A 20,352-nucleotide genomic window follows, 5' to 3' on the forward strand; every position below is an offset into this window, starting at 1 on the left:
AGATAAGGTAGGATTTATCATAGTGGAATAATTCCAACTATACTCTATTTATCTCTTTCCCTGATCTCAGCATTTTATTTTTGTTTTACTGAGGATAGTACAGAGTATGTTGCCTCAAACCCTCCTCCTTTACCTGGGCTTGGGACCAGCATACTATGTTAATAGCATGGCGGAGTTTTTTTCCCGTCTCTATGCCCGTGGTATATATCCCAGGGCTATGATGCCCCTTAACACCCTCAGAAGGGACTCTAAGGTGATTTCTAGGCCTCTCTGGATTAGTGCTGGGAAAATGTCATCTACTTCGGGTGATTTCTGTGGCTTAAAAGTTACCCTAGTTTCTGAGCATACCCCTTTTGCTAGTTTCCAATTCTCCTTTCTTCCTCTTTTATTCGATGTTGGGTTGTCAGGCAGAATATTGTCGTCTGCCGTGGGGTAGGATCCCGGGAAATGAGTTCTAAGCAGCCAGTGTACTCTGTCCTCCTCATTCTCGGTAAATGTCCCATCTTTGTTCTTCAAACAGACATAGGATATTGCCCCGTCTTTGGTTACAGCCTTGCAAAGTCTGGTTGCTTCTGCAATTTGTTCGATCAATTCATAGAATTCTCTAAGGTTGTTCCGTTTTGTTTCCCTGATCGCGTTGCCATACGTAGTCAGTGCATTTTTATACCGCGGGCAGTCCCCTATTTGTTTTGCCCGGTTTAAAAGTTTTCGTACTTCTATTCTCATCCTTGCTAGGTTTCTGTTCCTCCATGGTACTCCACGACCTCATATGCGTCAATGACAACTGTGTTGAGGTTTTCCACCACTGTTTCTAGTTCCAGTTCGCTTCTGATGTCATCGTCCCCTTGAAGGTGTGCCATGTTGCTGCTCAGGTGCGTTGCATAGCAATCCCAATTCGTTCTCCTGCGATTCCTTATTATTCTTCTTATTTCGGAGTTGTCCTCAATGTCGAATCGGATTATGCTATGATCAGACATAGAGGGCTCATCCGACATCCTCCACTTCCCGACCAACCCGTTCATTAGAGTATTCCCTAGAGTTATGTCTAGTCCCTCCTGTCTAGTGTTGGTCACAAATGTTGGAGTGTTCCCTAAGTTATATATTTCTAACTTATAGCCATAATAATAAATTCAAGAAAGTACCCAACTCTTCAATTAGTGTTGCTGCTTCCCCAGACTTCGTGATGGACTTTGGTATCGCAGCCGAGAAGAAGTGGCAACGCCCTCTTCTCAAAGTACTTCACCAGTTTAGCGATTTGTTCTGGTGGAATCCGGATGTTGTCTCCTGGGAAGTATCCCGATGCCACGACTGTTTCTCGAGTGCTCGTCCCGGTTTCCACTGAGACTTGGATAACCACAAGTTCCCTGGTCAGGAACTCTGAAAGATATATATATTAAATATATATTATATATATAATTTAAAGGACGTTTAAGAATTATGCAAGCTCTTGGTTTTTCACAAGCGGAGTCGCAAATTACCTGCATGTTTCCTCCTTGCAGATCGCGGATCTGCCCTGGTATACCGTGGGCTCCTGAGTCAGCACTATTTTGCATGGCGAAAGTTTATATGGGCTATTTTAGTGCTGACCATTATTTCCGTTGTTGTTTGGAGCTCTTCTTCCCTGTCGGAGTATCGCCCTCCTCCTCCGACATGGAGCTTTCCTACGTGTCGCTTTCCATCCTAAGTCCTAGAAGTTCTAGGTCTACGTCGTTCAGCGTCTGCTCTTCATTGGGCAACAGCTCTACTTCCTCGCGGATCCAGTCCTCGGTATGTTTTTCAGCCGGTGTCTCATTCTCCTCGGTTTTCCCTGTGCACGTGCACAGATGTATTGCCAAATCGATAGTTGATATAGCAACTTTGACGTTTAATTGCCTCCAGGGATCGGTCATCTACGCTGATCGTAAGGAGTCGACCCTTAATTTCCACCTTGCTTCGGAAGACTCTCCATAATCTTCTGAGCGATTAGGAGCTCCATGAGATATTCCGTCTCTATTGTTGTGGCTTTCGGGAGACAAACTGTTACCATGTGTGGTCCTGGCATTTTATCCCCAGCACATGGTGACAGTTTTGCTCCTTCCCAGCCTGGCAATTTAGCAACTATGGTCCTAAGTCATTTTACAGTCTCTTTCGTCGCAGTGTCTAGCAGTATATGACCTGGTCGAAAGCCTATCCCGATGAACACAAGTTTAGTAGTCCATCCCTTGCATATCTACGTGATGATAAGGTCTTCGATAGTTTCCTGCTCCTCGCGAGTGAGTATTTGCTATGGAAACATTTTTGGCAGTATGGCAAGTCGAATGCCCTTGACCGCACTAGAATAGTTAATGGCGGGCTTCCAGATTCCTGCCTTCACCCCTGATCTGCCCGGGTTTTGTTCCCTCTTGGGTTTAAGTTTGGATTTTTTGGGAGCATTCCCTTCATGCGGGCAAATCTCCACTGCTCCTCGCTTTCTTGGCTTCGATAAAGATAGCTTAGGTCTACTCTGAGCCTTCTTAAGGACCTCTTTTGATTTCAAGCCTTCCTTCAGAAAACGCAGATTCCGAACGAATGCAAACTACCCAGTGGGCACGGTTCGCATGACATTCTGGATTGTGGGAGATATTTATCGACTTCCCAGTCTAGATTCGTAGCGTTTTGTTAGTAGCAAGGTTACCCCGTACAGGGTGTGACTATCACAACTCACTAATGGTCTTGGTAGATGAGAGGCTTGGCCCCTGGAAAGTCACACATCGCCCTAGAGGAGAGACAGCTGGCCCACAAAGAAAGATAGGTTTTCCCCAGGGAGCTATATTTCGCGTCAGTCTATCCTGCAGTGTACTGCTTGATCCCATTCAGATAGTTGGGACTATTAGGATTCACATGCGTCCATATTCTTTCTTCCTTCAGGTTGTCATTTTTATGTTGGTAAGATGCGGACCGTTGTATCTCCAACTCCCTCTCGAACCTATCGGCAGTTTGTAGATACCCTAGAGTGTTTTGGTCAAAATTTGTAGATTTTAGGTGATAGATTGAATGGAAAATGCAGAAGATTCCGAATATGGGCGAATTTCTAAATTTAAGTAAATGAAACTATATTGATAAATTGAATTGAAGTGAGTTATGTAAGGTCTAATTTAGTAAAATAATGGAAAGCGTGGAGAAGGAAAGGAAAGATTAGCTGAAATCTATTGGACTGCTCACCTGCTTGGATAAACTCACTGTGCCTCTTTTTCGTAGTGGATTATTTGGAAATGGTCGACCTTTTGTGTGCGTTTTCGGATGCTTAACCTTGTTAACCCCCATTTGATCATTCCTGGTGATAGTATGCTGATACCAATTTCATAGTGCTTTCGTTTTCTCTTGTCCTGCTACGTCTTCCTTTGCTGTATATGGTTGTTCGAATATGGTGCATTAAATTTGGCATGCATGTTTATATGTACATACAGCGTTTCTCCTAAAGGGGCTATTTCTTCTTGGTCTAGGCTGGTCTCTTTTTTAGCTGGTTTTCAGAGTTGGTTGAGTTGGCTTCCATTACTAATTTGCTGAAAATCGTGGCTAACCGCCAGACGTAGTTGGAGGGCGGCTAACCGCGAAACGCGCTTAAAATGATTAGCGGTTGCCCAATCGCGTAAATAGAGCGGTTGTCTTACGGAACAATGCTCGTTCAAATCACAAATGAAATGGACGTCATCATCATATATCATCCATATCAGCCATATCAAAAATGCTTGTAGACGGAGAGCCGGCTAGGTGGAAATCAAAATGATTCGTTGCACACAATTCGGGAGTGGAAAGTACCGAAATCCAAAGCGAACGTATCACAAAAATTCGAGGACGCAAAGTGCGAGACCGTCTTTTGGTACGTGGCTCAACGCTAAACGACCGATCTTTACCCTGCGTATTCTATAGCATTTCACACAATTTTTTTCTCAATACTGATGAGAGAAAAGATTATTACAAAAGTGCTAGAAAGCTATTGAGAAAATATACACTTTTAAAAGATATTATAAAATAAGTTTTTAAGTTTTAAAAACAATTAATTGCATCGTCTGCATCTTCAAAATTTTCGCCAAATGTAAGATTTCGGTCGTTAGTAAATACGGAGGCCTTGTCCTCAACTTAAAATAATAAGCAGTTAAGTGAATTAGAACAAATAAGTGTATAATTAACACTATCCAAAATCTGGAGAATCATCTTCTTCTTTTTCTTCATCCTTTGTCCCGTTCACAAGCGGGGTCGGCTTGTCGTGATCGGCTTCGCCATTTGGCTCTATCGAATGCCTGATCTGGGTGCAATCTCGAGGCTTTCAAATCCCCATCTTGCGTATCAAGCCACCGTTGCTTAGGTCTGCCTTTTGCTCGTTTACCATCGACTTCGATGTTCAGACCAATCTTGGCAAGTGAATTCTCGTTTGCACGAATTGCGTGACCATACCATCGAAGACTCCTCTCTCGCAACTTTTCCACGATCGGTGCAACCCCATAACGATCGCGAATATCCTCATTTCGGATGTGATCTAAACGTGTGACGCCACTAGTCCAACGTAGCATCTTCGTCTCCATTACCGCAAGACGCGATTCATTGTCTTTTATGGTCGGCCAACACTCAGAACCATAGAGAGCGACAGAACAGACATCATTGCGGTAAATTTTAGATTTGAGACGTTCGTTGATATGTCGATAAAAAAGAACACCAGTTGCCACTTCATCCAGGTTGCGTTAATGCGTGAAGCAATTTCATAACGCAGTTCTCCATTGGCTTATAGCGTTGACCCGAGGTATTTAAATCGCTCAGTTCTTGGCAGATCACTGCCGCTGACAGTGATTGTCCCTGTTTCATGGGGATCGGTCGTCAAGAATTCAGTTTTGTTTAAATTCAATCTGAGACCGTGTTGCATGAGGCGATCATTCCATTTTTGAACAAGTTGCTCGAGATCATTTTTGCTATGAGATGCTAGGAAAACATCATCTGCATAAAGCAGTGTGTAGGGCGCTGGACGTTGGATATCCCGTGTGACGGTGTCCATAACAAGAACAAAGAGGAGTGGTGAGAGGGCACTTCCTTGATGAACACCAACAGAGACGCGAAGCGGTTTTGATACGCCGGCCATACTTCGAACTTTACTTTTCGGATCGTGGTAGAGCAATTGAACCCAGTGCACGAGTTCTTCTAGCGCGAAGTGTTGTCGTAAAGCATACCAGCTGAGTTCGTGTGGTACACGGTCAAACGCTTTCGCTAGATCCAAAAAGGCAATGTAAAGAGGGCGATGTTTCTCACCGTGTTTCTCCATGACTAACCGCGCAGCGTGTATTGTGTCAGTAGTTCCGCAGTTCTTGACAAATCCGGCTTGATTCACGGTTATTTCAACGATTTCGCGAATACGGTTGTCAAGAATGCGTTCAAAAATCTTCATGGTATGGGAAAGTAACCGGATCGGACGATAATTTGAACATTCTGCTGGGCTACCTTTCTTTTTCCATATTGGAACAGTGGTACTTTCTTGCCAGTCAGATGGTGTTCTTCCTTCCTGAATAACCCGGTTAAAGAATTCACTGAGCCACAGTGTTGGGTCCCAGCTCTTCGCTTTCCAGAGCTCAGATGCGATGTCGTCAGGTCTTCCCCGATTTCATTTGTTTTATTGCCTCCTCGACTTCAGTTGCGCTGATTGGTGGAACTGCTCCAAATGTCGGTAATGATTGTGGAAGTGGAGGATGAGCAAATTCTTCAATTGAAATCTGCTCGAAGTATTCTCGCCATCTATCCGTTGCGGCTCGACGGTTGGTAAGCAAAGTACCGTTCTTGTCATTAACACAACAGAAGTGTTCGATATCCTGTGTGTGTTCATTACGGCTTTTAGCAAGTCGATACAGAACTCTCTCGCCATCCCGAGTGTCCAGTTTATCGTAAAGATTTTGGAAATGGTTCGCTCGGGTGACAGCGACCGCTTTCTTTGCTTCCCGGTTGGCATTCTTATAAATTTGCCAATTAGCAGGCGTTTTATCGTCGAGAAATTTGTGGTAGAGGCGTTTCTTTTCACGGACCTTCATTTCAACATCATCATTCCAAAGCCAAGTATCTCGGTTGATGTACGGCTTACCCGGCTTGGTGACCCCGAGGGTTGCAGAGGCCGCTTTGTGGTTCGTGCCTTTCATTTGGTTCCATGATTCATCCACATTCGTAATGGTTGGCAATCGTATGAGTGAGATCGTTTCTTCTTTCTTCTCACCAAATCGCCACCATTTAATGCGCGGCGGGCCAGTGCGTTCCTCACGCTGTTTTATCGGTGGCTTAATTCGCAGGACGGCAATCAACGGCCGATGCTGAGGTGCGATGGTCTCATAGGGAATGACTTTGCAATCAGTGACAGTGGTAAAATGTTGGCGTCTTATGAGAATATAGTAGGAAGATGAGACAATCTGTTGATGAACCATGTATTCATAAGTACAAGGTCGTACATGTCCGCAAAATCGATTATACGCTCGCCACCTTCATTGCGCGCTCCGAACCCCTTTCTCCCATGGCACCTGTTACTGTCTACCTTTTCATCCACATGACCATTAAGGTCGCCGGCAATGATTATGTAATCGTCAGCAGGCACGTGACAAGTCTTTTCATCGAGAAGTTGCCAGAAGGCATCTTTCTCGGCATCAGGTCGATCTGTCGGTGGTGCATACGCGGTGAAGAAGTGAATAGTGCGATCAGCTGATATAATGGTGAGCTTCATCAGCCGACCATAAATCGCTCGACTTCTTTAATGGCATCACGGAAACCCTCTGACATGGTAATGCCAACACCATCTTGAGTGTGTGGGTTACCAAAATAGAGAAGTTTGTAGCCATTTTTACCGCGTTCGCGTTCAATGTGGCAGCTTTTGGAACCAGACCATCGGGTTTCTTGCAGAGCGGAGATGTCAATGCACCTTTTCCGAAGGGCTCTTGCGAGTTCCTCGGTCTTTCCAGTTAGGGTACCAACATTTAGCGTGCAGACACGTATTTGTTTTGTTCGTTGTGTGCGGATTAACTTGCTTACGTCCTGACGCCGTCCATGCGTCAAGAACCCTTGCCCATTTCTCGACAGGACCGGGGCCCGTCCTGCCGCGTCGACTGAGGTGGACGCCCTAGCATTTCTCCGAGGCTTGTGACTCAATCCGGTCATCATGTTTGTAACGACATTCTATGCATTTTCTTGGTCGACCTGTCGCGGGGCCCGTCACCAAGAGAGATAAGGTAGGATTTAGCATAGTAGAATAACTCCAACTATACTCTATTTATCACTTTCCCTGATCTCAGCATTTTATTTTTGTTTTACTGAGGATAGTACAGTGTACGTTCCCTCAAACCCTCCTCCTTTACTTGGGCTTGGGACCAGCATACTATGTTAATAGCATGGCGGAGTTCTGGAGAATCATCGAATCAGTTAATATCCATTCTGAAATTCCGGACTTGAATTCAATTGGATCCAACAAAGGACTTCTTCAAAAGACACTGGCCTGAACAAGTCAGTGTGCGAGATTTTTTCCCACTAAAACCCCGCAACTCATTCCTCCACGGGAACCACCATAATACATTACATCACGAGGAGGTGTCAGCTTATTCTAGCTTGACAGCCTTCTTTCTCTGCGTGCTACCAGCCTCTAGGTTCTTCCTTTCTTTTACAAATCTTGGACAATAGAAGAATAGATGCGCTGGGTCCTCTGCGCCTCTATTGCAGTGTGGACAATCGGGCGAGATACTTAGTTTAAACCTATGCAGGAAGTGGTGATATCCTCCATGCCTCTTGAGAAACTGAATAAGGTTATAGTTGATCTCACCGAATCGTCTCTTCAACCGCTCCTTGATGGATCAGCCTGTGAGTCCATCGGCCGCGTTCCCTCACGAGCATTGCCGACACTTTTGCTATTTATTTATAGAATTTCTCTTTTCGGCATTGTTCGACTGTGATAAGAGGTTGGCTTCGCATTGTATATGTTCGTCATCTCATCTGCCAAGATTTCAATCAACATCATTCTCGAGATGACGAACGCCGCACCATTTGAGACAGTTCTGAAAGTAGAGCACACCTTTAGCGCTGTTCTCCTGTAAATTACATTCAATTTATTAGCGTCAACTAAAAGCTGCAATGTTTCTCCTCAAACTGGAGTCATATGGAGCGTGATGGAGCTCACCACTGTGGCTATAAGTAGCCTAGCGGTGTACCGTAGCGTTCCCTCGTTCGGTACATCCTTACCAGGGGCATGCATGTAGTGGACGCTTTGTAGTAGACATACTGTGCGTGTTGCTTATAATGGAGCGTCGCGCTCGCAAGTATTTGATGGTTGGCTTGGAAGTGATGCTATGACTACCAATTCTAATGGTGGTGAAATTTCTCTTCCGGCGCTTGGGGATGAGAACCGTTTCCACAACCAGTACGATGTCGTTGGTATAGCCCACCATCGTGGCTTCCTCGTTGTCCATGATGTTCCACAGTAGTGAGCTCAGTACGGATTCCGTGCGATAGCCGTAGAGAAAACGTCCTCCTGGATCCGCCATCGGTGTTATACCAGAGACTTTCTTCTGCTAAGTAACTGTCGACAATAACTGCGTGATAGGCGGGAATACTAATCTTCGCCAGAAATTTCCGTCTTAGATTGCAATTGGCCGAATTGAATGCGTTCTTCACGTCCAAGGTCACCACCAAGCATTTTCCCCTCAGTATCTAGAAGACTAAAGGGTCTGTATGAGGATGGTTTACCTGGAGGCAGCAGGCAGCCAGACTTTGGCAGCAGTATCAGCTTCTGCGGCTTTCATGTCACAGGAAATATACTCCCCCCCCAACAATCCTGCTTCGAACAACTCAGCGAACATGAGTGCATTTCACAGCAAACTTAAGGGGCTTGTTCGGTACTCTGTTCAGGTTGAGGAATATTCTACTATTGACTTCCCGTAGCTCGTCTCTGGTGACTGGTCAAATGATCGTCTGATTTTCAACTAAGGAATGAGTACCTCCTAAGCCTGTACGCGTCACCTGCTTTGGCATTGCTCTAACCGCACCTTTATGAAGGCTTGCTCAGCCGAAGCTTTTGTACATCGGTCTGAAATCTTTCTCGGTGTCGGTCATGATCGTCGTCTGCCCTGTGGCTTCAAACACAGTTTAAAGAAAATTGCCTGGTAATAGCGAGGTGTAACGTTTGCTGAAACACTAGAATATATCATGCGCCAGTGCACTGCTGAGAAAAGTCAGACTGCTCTTTCCGAAAGGTGTTTGCATCACCTGCCTGGCCAAAACTATATTCAACTGCGCCAAAGTTTCTAATAAACTGCGCCCTTTGTATTTGTTTCCCTGCCATCCAAATCAAGGATCAAAGTGTTGGTTGGGTCGCTTGTGATCCTTCTCTCCTGCTGGTCTCCATTACCCCATATTTTTTATGGCTTGGTGCACGTTGCGCTTGTCCTTGATAAACTAAGACAGGTCAACTATTATGGCCCCCAGATGGGTGAAGGGAGATTCTTCCGGAATAGTACTCTGCTTTCTATGAGTCCCGACGGGGTCACCTCTTCTGGGATGTATTGACCTTCCCGGTGCTTTATCGTTTACCATCTTTGACATTGGTGGAGATGTCAGAGTTGACGTGCTTCTTCTGAATGAGTTACTTTTTTGACCCAGCTGTGCCTCCTGTTTTTTTTTCCTCTTGAACACACGCGGTGGGTGTTGCTGCCGCTGATACTGGGATTCTGAACTCCTGCACTGTAACTTCACTCCTGCTCACGTCTTTTTCTTCTTCTTCAATGGCGTGACAGGCGAAACCAGCCCTTGGGCTCCAGGATAGACTCCTCCAGCCATTTCGATCCTGCGACCGAATCCTCCAGTTGGAAAATTTCAGCAGCTTTTTACTGGCCTGGTCCACTGAGTCCTCCCACCGTTTGCGTGGCTTTCCCACTGGCCGGCGTCCTTCGGGTGTGCCTTGGAATACCCGATTAGGTATTTGCTTGTCTTCCATCCATTCTATGTGACCAGCTCACTGCAATTTTCGTAGTTTTATAACCACCGGTGCAGCTGAGTCGTCATAAAGCTGATGGTTGTATCTAATTCGCCAGTCAACCCCATATTTACCGTAGAACTTCACATTCGAATGTATTGATGGACTTCTCCAACGCCTGCGTTAGAATCCACGCTTTACAAACGTACAGTAGCACTGTTTGTATTATAGTCTTGTAAATTCGGAGCTTATTTTTTCTGTGCACCTTTTTACTTTTCATTATCCGCTGGACTGAGTAGCATGGTTCGTTGGCCGTCATTATTCGTCGCTGAACGTCGTCCTTTTCATTACCATCCTTCACTTTGTTTATTCCTGGGTATACAAAGTTGTTCACGTTTTCAAATTGAAAATTGCCCATTGTCAGGTTTTGCTGCATTGCAGCCTCTCTTATTGATTGGGTCATGAATTTGGTTTCTTTTCATTAATTCTTAGACCGACTTCGTGTGCTGCTTCATTGGTTTATAGTAATATTTCCTTGACGTCTGGAATTGAACGTATCATGATGCTTGTGTCGTCAGCAAATCCCATTATTTGCGAAAATTTGTAGAGCAATGTTCTCGTGGTACCTAACCCCAGTTTGCGGATAACATATTCAAGGGCTAGGTTAAAAAGCATGGGAGTTAGTCCATCTCCTTGCTTTCATCCGCAGTCCGTTTTGAGGCGTTAGCTCGCCAAGCACCCTTACATGGGTTTCAGTCTCTGCGATCGTTAGTTTGGTCATTCGGGCCAGTTTTTTGGTAGGTTGAACCCGCGCATGATACGATATAGTGCTTCTTATTTGATGCTATCATACGCTTGAAGGAAGTCGATGAAAGCTAATGCACGTCGATATTGAACTAATAGCACTTTTCCAGTACTAGTTTGACCGTGAAAATTTGGTCTCACCTAGCTTGGATGATTTTCGTCAGAGTCTTACAGGACGTGCACAAAGTGTCTTCCTTGGTGGTTTTATGTTCTGGGTATCCTTTCCATAGCAATTTTGGTCCACGCACCAGAGATGAGCAAACGCTAGCCCACGCATAGTCTGAAATGAAAGTTCATATTTACACATCAACAGGTATGCTATTATCCGCCATCTAGAGTCGGCGCTAATGGGAGACCTGGAAACCCATCACAGATCTGTCTGTCTGTTGTCAGAAACGGCTGCACATATAGGCACGAACTTTGGTGGGAAGGTTGCGCCTATAGGTGCCGAGGTCCACCATTTCGATATCCCTGAAAGTTGTCTGGTGTTCTGGCCTACGCCATCGCTCCATTTTAGGCCGCGTCAGGTCTCCGAGGAATACAGGAGGATTGGTAAGATCATTGTCTTGTATAGTAAGAGCTTTGACACTAGTTGAAACATGTTCTGTTGGCTGCCAACAACTTTTCGCAGATTTCATGGTTGTAGTTGTTGTCGGTTGCGATTTTCGACCCTAGGTAGAAGAAGTTATCAACGGTCTCAAAGTTGTAGTCTCCTATCTTTATTATTCTCGTTTGATTAGTGCGATATGATGTTGTTGTTTGGTTGGTTTTTGGTGCTGAAGTTGCTACCACATATTTCGTCTTGCCTTCATTGATGTGCAGCCCAAGGTCTTGCCCCTCCGCAGTCAACAGAGATCCTGAAAATGAAGCATCAACAAATGATCTTCACAATCACCTGAAGAACGTTATTATTGATACAGCCACAAACATACCTGGCCCCAGTCGCAAAAAAGTCGGAATTGCTGGTTCGACGATGAATGTAAGCTAGCAACGGAACAGAAGAATGATACACACCGAGCAATGTTGGAATCTGAAAGAACGTGGGCACGCGCAGAGATTTATCACGAAATCCGTCGAGCGGAGAAGCGACTTCACAGCGGAAAAAAGGAGCCTGGGACACAACAGGGGGTGTGAACTCGAAAAGAACAGGGAGCAACCGCAAGAGTCGCGCAAGTTTTACCGAAAAGTCAGCATGAAGCCTTACACACCTCGGTGCTCATCCTGCCGAGACAAAGAGGGAAATCTGCAAAATATCGAATTGGAGGTCCCGCCTTCTGAAGACGACGGACAAGTGCTGCCACCATCAAGCATGGAAGAAACAGTCTGCGCAATTAATTGGCTAAAAATCATAAGTCGCCAGGAGCCGATGGAATTACAGCCGAATTGGATAAACTGTGAGGCGAACAACTGCACAAAGTGACTCATCAATTGATGCTCAAGATGTGGGGCAGCGAATCAATGCCTGACGATTGGCAACGAGGCATTATCTGTGTCATACATAAAACGGGAGATATCACACAGTGCAGCAATTATAGAGGTATCACATTGCTGAGTACCATCTATAAGATATTCTCCGCTATCTTGCTAGGCCAGATAGCCCCATAGGCCCAGAATATTATTGGCCCATACCAAAGAGGCTTCACTCCAGGCAAATTAGCAACAGATCAGATTTTCTCTCTGCGGCAAGCGATGGAAAACTGTTGGAATATGGAGAATAGTTGCACCATCTATTCATCGACTTTAAAGCCGTCTATGATAGCATAGCCAGGGTAAAACTGTACACGGCCATGAGAAAATTCGGTATCCCGACGAAACTGATAAGACTGACTAGGCTGACCCTGACCAATGTGCGAGGTCAGATAAAAGCAGCAGGATCACTTTGAAGACCATTCAACATCAACATCGGTCTACGACAAGGGGATGCGCTATCATGCGTCCTCTTTAACCTGGCCCTCGAGAAAGTGATCCGTGATGCCGAGGTAAATGCAAAAGGTACGATCCTCTTCAAGTCCACCCAACTACTGGCCTATGCTGACGATATCGACATCATGGGAAGAACCACCCGAGATTTACAAACTGCCTTCATCCAGATCGAGCAGGTGGCGATTGGGGCGAGATCTTGGGCTGCACATCAATGAAGACAAGACAAAATATATGGTAGCAACGTCAGCACCGAAGACGAATCAACCAACAGCATCAAACCGCACTGGTCAAACACGAAGAAAAATAAAGATAGGAGAATACAGCTTTGAGACCGTTGATAATTTCTCCTACCTAGGGTCGAAAATTACAACTGACAACAGCTGATGATGAAATCGACGCAAGGTTGTTGTCAGCCAACAGAGCCTATTTCAGCTTACAAAGACTGTTCTGCTCGAAACGTCTCAGCATAGGGTCAAACCTCTTACTGTACAAGACTATGATCTTGTCAGTCCTCATGTATTCCTCGGAAACTTGGGATCTTAGCAAGAAAAATTGCGAACTCTTGGCCGCGTTCGAGAGAAGAATCCTCCGAAGAATTTTTGGCCCCCTACATGGGGATGGACGATTCCGTAGCCTACACAATGACGAAATCTATCAGCGATACCATGACCGTCCAGTTGTGGATAAAATTCGGCTCAATAGGTTACGTTGGGCGGGTCACTTAATCCGTATGGATGAGGATGATATCACCCGGAAAGTCTATAAGGGCAATATCTATGGTAGAAAAAAGACGAGACAGACCCTGCCTAAGATGGAGCGATGGCGTAGGTCAGGACGCCAGACAGCTTTTAGGGATATCGAGTTGTTGGACCTCGGCGCAAAACCGGGATGCCTCTCATTCTGTGTTGAATTCGCCTACAATGCCCTCCTACATCAGGGTTGCTTCCACTGGCTCTACACCCCTAATCCAGCGGCCCCCATGCGACGAGTTACGGTCCACCGAGCATTCGATCTTGTCTCGCTCCATCGCGCTTACGACGGGACAATATCCGCAGCCTCCTCAGCAAGTTTTGAATCGGAACACAGCCGCCCCACTTTCTGACATCGTTCCTGCCGCCAACGAAGCTCCGCTTCCCGCTACCGCCATATATCCTGGCACTTCATCCATCCATACCAGTGGCCCCAAGTTAAAGGTGAAGGTGGCGTCCCCACCTAAACAGCTCTTCATCTCCAGTCTAGCGTTCACAACTTCTACGGACGATGTTCTGGAGTATACAAGGAGCAAAGTTGGTTTACTTTCTCTTTTGTCCTGCATTAAACCCACAAAAGACGACAACACCGACCGGGTGATTGCATCTTTCAAGGTTACTTATCCACACGAAGTTGATGTCTTTGGCAACCCTTCTTTCTGGCCTGAAGGTGTATTCATCAAGCCATATAAGCGCTCCAATTCGCGGGTAAATTTCAAGGCAACCCGCCTGCCTCGCCGAGCTATATAACTGGATCCATGTTCACTGTCCGTCTGCTTTATCACGGGTTTCAGAACCAAGCTGGGGGCCTTCAATTTATCCGCGCTGGCTCAGCAACACCATGCCATCTGTATCTCCGAAACCTAGCTAGACGATGCCATATTATACTCCGAGCTCCCCGAAGGGTACTCCAATTTCCGTTGTGACAGGGACCGGGATGCTTCTCGTAAATCCACTGGCGGTGGAGTCCTAATTGTTATAAAAGATTCACTCCCCGCTGAACTCGTCTTCTCCTCCTCTGGCTTTCCTTTTGATTGTGTTGCTCTTCGTGTCTCCCCGCCCAACTATCTCCCGTTCATTGTTTCTTGTGTATATGTCCCCTGTGCTAGCCCTTCTCACCTGTATGAAGAATTGTTTGACAGTTTGCCTGAACTCCTTACCGTCAGATTCCCTTCCCTCCCTTTCTTCCTTTGTGGAGATTTCAACCTCCCCATGCTCAACTGTCCTAATCATCCTAGTCTTCCAATTCCTTCCAACAACCTCTCCCATTCTTCCCTCCCACTTTCTTCCTTTATGTGTATATGTAGAGCAAGTATTTGCTCTACCCTGAATTTCAATACCACTAAAAACTCCTTCGGCCGCACTCTCGATCTCTTCTTTTCTAACCTCCCCGACCGCCACCTCTCTTTATTTCCTGGCACATCCCCGTATGTAAAAACCGACGCTCACCATCCCGCGGTTGAATTTGAAGCGGACCTCCCTCGTTCAAAACCCAAAACCAAGCGTAAACCCACTAAGTTCAACTTCCGCAAAGTCAATTTTGACGGTCTGAACTCAGCTTTAGCGTCTTTCAACTGGGTACATATATTAAGTAATTCATCGTGTGATCAAGCTCTTAACACCTTCTGCAATATCCTCTCTGATCTCCTCTACTGTTATTTCCCTTCTTCCCCTCCCTGCCTACGTTCTTACCCAACTTGGTTCACAACGGAACTTCATATTAACATTCGCTTGAAACATACACTGCGGAAGAAGTTTCGGGCTTCTAAAAATGACGCCGACCTTGCTCACTTTAAAGCTATATGATCTACTGTGAAGTCAATGGTCAGAAAAGCGCGTAAAAGGTGAGCGTCGAAGCCGCCCTTGCCCGCGGTAACTCAAAACCCTTTTGGTGTCACGCTCGCAACTCTCGTAATCCAACTCAATCTGTCCCTTCTTCTATCAGCTTCGCTGACTCCACTGCCAACTCCCCACAACAATCCTGCGACCTTCTCTGTACCTACTTCTCTTCAGTGTTTTCTCCCTCGAGCCCTTCACCCTCTACACCTTTCATAACCACAGACTCCTCCGAATCACTAGCCATTCCTCTCCTTACGCCTTCCTTGGTTGAGTTCCTCATTGGTAACCTTGACCCCAATGTCGGACCTGGCCCCGATGGGCTTCCTAATCTCTTCCTCCTTAACTGTAGAAAACACATTTCCCTCCCCCTGTGTATAATCTACAACAAAAGTCTAGACGAATGCTACTTTCCCCGTCTCTGGAAAGAGGCCCTTATCATTCCTATCCTCAAGAGCGGAGACCCTTCCCTTGCTGTGAACTACCGCCCCATTTCCCTCCTCTCCTCTTGCTCCAAAATCCTAGAAAGATACGTCAACGACTGGTTGATCGCGCACTTCGGTCACCTCATTGTCAAAGAGCAGCATGGTTTCGTGAAACATAGATCAACGGCTTCAAATCTTCTGGTCTTTACCAACTTTGTTGCTAAACGCTTGAATTCACGACAGGAGGTACATGCTGTTTATACTGATTTCTCCAAAGTCTTTGACACCGTTGACCATAACATTCTCCTCTCTGAACTTTCTTCGTTAGACTTCCCTCCCTCAGTCATCTCCTGGTTTTCCTCATATCTCTCATACCGTTCCTGCAAAGTTTCTTTTCATGGTCACTCATCTGGTTCCTTCTCTCCTTCCTCTGGTGTTCCCCAAGGCTCTACACTTGGCCCCCTTCTCTTCCTGTTTTTTATCAATGATATCCTCACCTGTCCGTATTTGCTTTACGCAGACGACCTTAAATTGTTTGCCTCTGTTTCGTCTCCATTGGACTGTGCTCGCTTACAATCCAACCTTGATAATTTAGCCCGTTGGTGTTCGGTCAACAAGCTAACACTGAATGTCAACAAATGCCACTGGATGCGCTATTCCCTTAAACCCTCCCCATCATCCTTTTCCTATTCTCTCAGTGGTCAACCCCTTTCACTACTGACCTCCTTCAAAGACCTGGGTGTAATATTCGACGATAAACTTCGTTTCAATTCCCACTTCGTTGACATCATCAATAGAGCTTCCAAAATGTCTGGTTTTATCCTACGTTCCTTGTCCGACTTTACCTCAATCCAGCCCTCCTTAACACTCTTCAATTCCCTTGTCAAAAACATCCTTGAATATTGCTGTGTAGTCTGGTCCCCCTACTGCATCCGTGACGGCCGCACTCTTGAAGCTGTACAACGCAAATTCACCCGAACCCTCTTTTACAAAAAGAACCTTCCACGGGTTGATTATCCGTCACGACTCCGCACCCTCAATCTCCCTTCCCTACAGCAACGTCGTATCTTCCTTGATATGTGTACTCTTTTCAAACTCTGCAATGGTCTGACGGACTGCTCCGCCAACTCGGATATTACTTTCCGTATCGCCTCGTCTCATAGCACACGTAATGCGGACATTTTTGACGTACCCTTCCCCGAGCTCGAGATTTACTTTCACTCTCCGATCCCGAGGTTTTGCCGGTCCTACAATGCCCTGCAGCTTGGTTCCTTTGACTCTATGTCCCTCTCCAGCTTTAAGCGCAAAATATACCATTTACTTGTTCCTCCCTCTGAGGACAATATGTAATAAGAAATTTGCTTTCTGTGTATTGTCCTCATTAAATAAATAAATAAATAAATAAATTAAGAACCGTCACTGCGTACTCAAGCTATTCGAGCATCCTATGACAGGAAAAGGATGACTTTTAAAAAATTTCTTCATTTGCTTCTGATTTATTTTATCATATCTTCCTTTATCGTCTCTTTACAGACACCTTACCTTACCTCGCAAAAGGGGACAGCACTCGACATAAGCTTCCGAGAGTCCTTTGAGGGTATCCCTCTCATCACTGCCATTCTTACAAATTTAGGATTTTACATTCTTCTGCTCCTGGGATACATAAATCAACTACTCTTCACACCAAAAGTTGCAAAGGAGAAGCACCGAGATGTAAGTGTTCTGATTTTTTCACTTATCCTTGTTAGAATGTTGTTTCTTTTACAAAAAAATCTTGATGGCATTAGTTCACTCCAAGGTTCCATTATCGTGACGACCTTTTTTCAATAGGGCTACCCTCCACTATACGACGCCTTCGAACGTTTCTACTTACGCTACGTCTACCGACGACTCAAGGATCTTACAAATCGTCCTATTTGCAGTGTTCCCGGTGCAAACGTGACACTATTAGATCGAGTTACACACGATCATGGCTGGACATTTGAGTTCACGGGAACCAAAACGGAGTGCCTCAACTTGGGATCATATAATTATTTAGGATTCGCAAGTGGTGAGGGTCCTTGTGCGGAAGATGCGGCCCGCATTATAGGAAGTAATGGTCTGGCCCTGTGCGGATCGCGGCGTGAGTACGGAACTACACCCCTACATATGGAACTGGAAAGACTCACTGCCGAGTTCCTTGGGACTGAAGATGCTATTGCATTCGGGATGGGATTCGCGACGAACGCTTTGAATTTACCGTCCTTATTGTCGCCCGGTTGCCTCGTGGTGAGCGATGAGAAAAATCATGCATCGATAATATTGGGGTTGAAAATTTCGGGTGCAACAACGAAGGTTTTTAAGCATAATGACATGCACGACTTGGAGAGGATATTGAGGAATGCTGTGGTTTCGGGTCAGCCAAAAACTGGCGCCCCATGGAAGAAAATTTTAATAGTGGTCGAGGGTATTTACAGCATGGAAGGATCAATAGTGAGACTGCCTGAAGTGGTCGCTCTGAAGAAGAAGTACAAAACGTATATTTACCTGGATGAAGCACACAGTGTCGGAGCAATGGGCCCCAATGGGAGAGGTATTGTCGATTATTTTGGAATGAATCCAAAAGATGTAGATATTTTGATGGGAACATTCACCAAGAGTTTCGGAAGTTCTGGAGGCTACTTAGCAGGGTCAAAGGTAGATGATTCTTTTAAAACTGTTCTACGGCGTAGACTAACTTTGTGAGTATTGACCATTATTTCAATTCACAGAGTCTGATAAACTTCCTACGAGCAAACAGCCATGCACATTGCTACGCAAGTACAATGTCTCCACCAACAGTGCAACAAATAATAACCTCCATGAAGATCGTAATGGGACTAGATGGAACAAACGAGGGTTCTTGGCGCGTAGCCCAGCTGTCAAGAAATACCAAGTATTTTCGAAGGAGGCTGGCTCAAATGGGAGTTATAACATATGGACACGAAGACTCACCAGTAATTCCAATGTTAGTCTATCTTTTCTCAAAAATTGCGTAAGTCCTTCCGATCCATTAAATGAAACGATTTTTTTTATGAATTCATATTCATATTTTTTTCAGGACTGTGTCTCGAACTCTAAAGGATTATCGAATCGCAGGAGTTGGTGTTGGATTCCCCGCGACTCCTATATTACAGGGACGAATTCGGTTTTGTATTTCAGCAGCACATACAAAAGAGCAATTAGATTTCGCTCTTAAGGCTTTAGAGGAGATCAGCGAAAGTTTAGGGTTAAAGTACTCACGTAGGCCACGTGATATGAACCCAATAGAGTATTAGAATTGCTTTCATTTGTTGAAAGTTTATCTGGTTTTGTTGTTGTCGCTGCTAGGGAGGTTCATTTGAGGACCATGACCAAAAAATACTAATAAAATTATAACTTAAGATTTTTCTATGAAGGTTTTTTCTTGTGACTTCACCACACTCTTTGCTGAGATGGTCACGCTCCAGTTAATGATAATTAGACCGAGGAAACATTTTGTATTTCAGATTTATTATTCTCTCTTTCGTCCTTAAGAAGTCGATGCTGAGGCCGGGTTCATGAGAATGGTAAGTAAGTAAGTAAGTGGAGTAAGTAGCGGGGAAATAGTTTTTTATTGGACTGATTGTCCCTTGGCTTCCATTCTGTTAATGTTTGTAGATTTTAGTATGAACTGTCTTTTTTGCTCTTTTGTAGTACATGCAAAAACTGGAAGCTTTCTTATAATAATAATAATAATTCTGGAACGTCGACGGGACTCACTAAGGCAGGACATTGCTAGACTGATTCAAATCAGCACTGGCAATGCCAGCAGACGGGCGAGAAGTAAAGTGCAGTCTTCAGAAACTATGCTATCCCCAGTGTTGAAATTCCGGACACACTAAAGCAGAAACTTTCTGTCATATGCAGTCGGCTACGACGGTATGACGAAGGTCATCCCAGACGTGTCCAGAACATACACGGGGAACCAGCGGAGCTTTGTCAGATATCTCAATGAATCCTAACAGAGCGTCCAGCAGTAAAGTTTTCGGTGACGGAAGCGAAAGAGTATTGGGGTAGACCCAGCATGCTGACCATGCTGAGTAGATCACCACCGAAGGCACCCGCCATGTTAATACGCCTGGCATCAATTTTACGGGTGTTACCGAAGAGGAAGTTCGACGAGCCATAAACAGGTCCAAGAACTGGAGGGACCCAAGTTTGGATCGGGTGCAGAATTTCTGGTATAAGAAATTTACCAGCGTACACAGTCCGTTGGCACACAGTATAAATGAGATCATGAGTTGGTCGGAGGAATTTCCACCCCTTCTCACTGCAGGGATTACCTACCTTATCCCTAAGAAAGACACGGTGCAGGACCCCCGCAGACACAAGACCGATTACTTGGTTATCAACCCGCTGTAAATTCATAACGTCCATTATTACTGGAAGGGTCAATGCACATTTTGAGACCAACAACATTCTGTCCGAGGAGCAGAAGGGCTACCGAGTTAGATTAAGGGGTTGGAAAGAGCAACTCATTATCCACTCGGTAGTTGTAGGGCAAGAAACTAGAAGCCAAAGAACCCTGTTTAGTTGCAATATCGATTATGCGGAGGCTTTCGATAGCGTTCCGCATATCTGGCTAATCGATGTCCTACATCTGTATCGCATTTATCCGAAACTAATGAATTTTTTAACGACA

At 45.3% G+C, this 20,352-nt stretch overlaps 1 protein-coding gene across 3 annotated transcripts in view; it reads left to right on the plus strand.

Annotated features, from left to right (window-relative positions):
- Positions 1-19,054, plus strand: part of LOC119659785 (serine palmitoyltransferase 2-like) — a 56,887-nt gene extending 37,833 nt beyond the window's left edge. For all 3 annotated transcript variants that reach the window (XM_038068051.1, XM_038068052.1, XM_038068053.1), the window contains exons 2-5: positions 17,205-17,384; positions 17,502-18,347; positions 18,422-18,684; positions 18,751-19,054. In XM_038068051.1, coding sequence (XP_037923979.1) covers positions 17,205-17,384; positions 17,502-18,347; positions 18,422-18,684; positions 18,751-18,967 — 1,506 coding nt within the window. In that variant the 3' untranslated portion in view covers positions 18,968-19,054. The remainder of the gene's footprint in view (positions 1-17,204; positions 17,385-17,501; positions 18,348-18,421; positions 18,685-18,750) is intronic.
- The last annotated feature ends 1,298 nt before the right edge of the window (positions 19,055-20,352 follow it).

Source organism: Hermetia illucens, chromosome 6 (assembly GCF_905115235.1).
Source record: "Hermetia illucens chromosome 6, iHerIll2.2.curated.20191125, whole genome shotgun sequence".
In the NCBI taxonomy this organism is placed as follows: domain Eukaryota; kingdom Metazoa; phylum Arthropoda; class Insecta; order Diptera; family Stratiomyidae; genus Hermetia; species Hermetia illucens.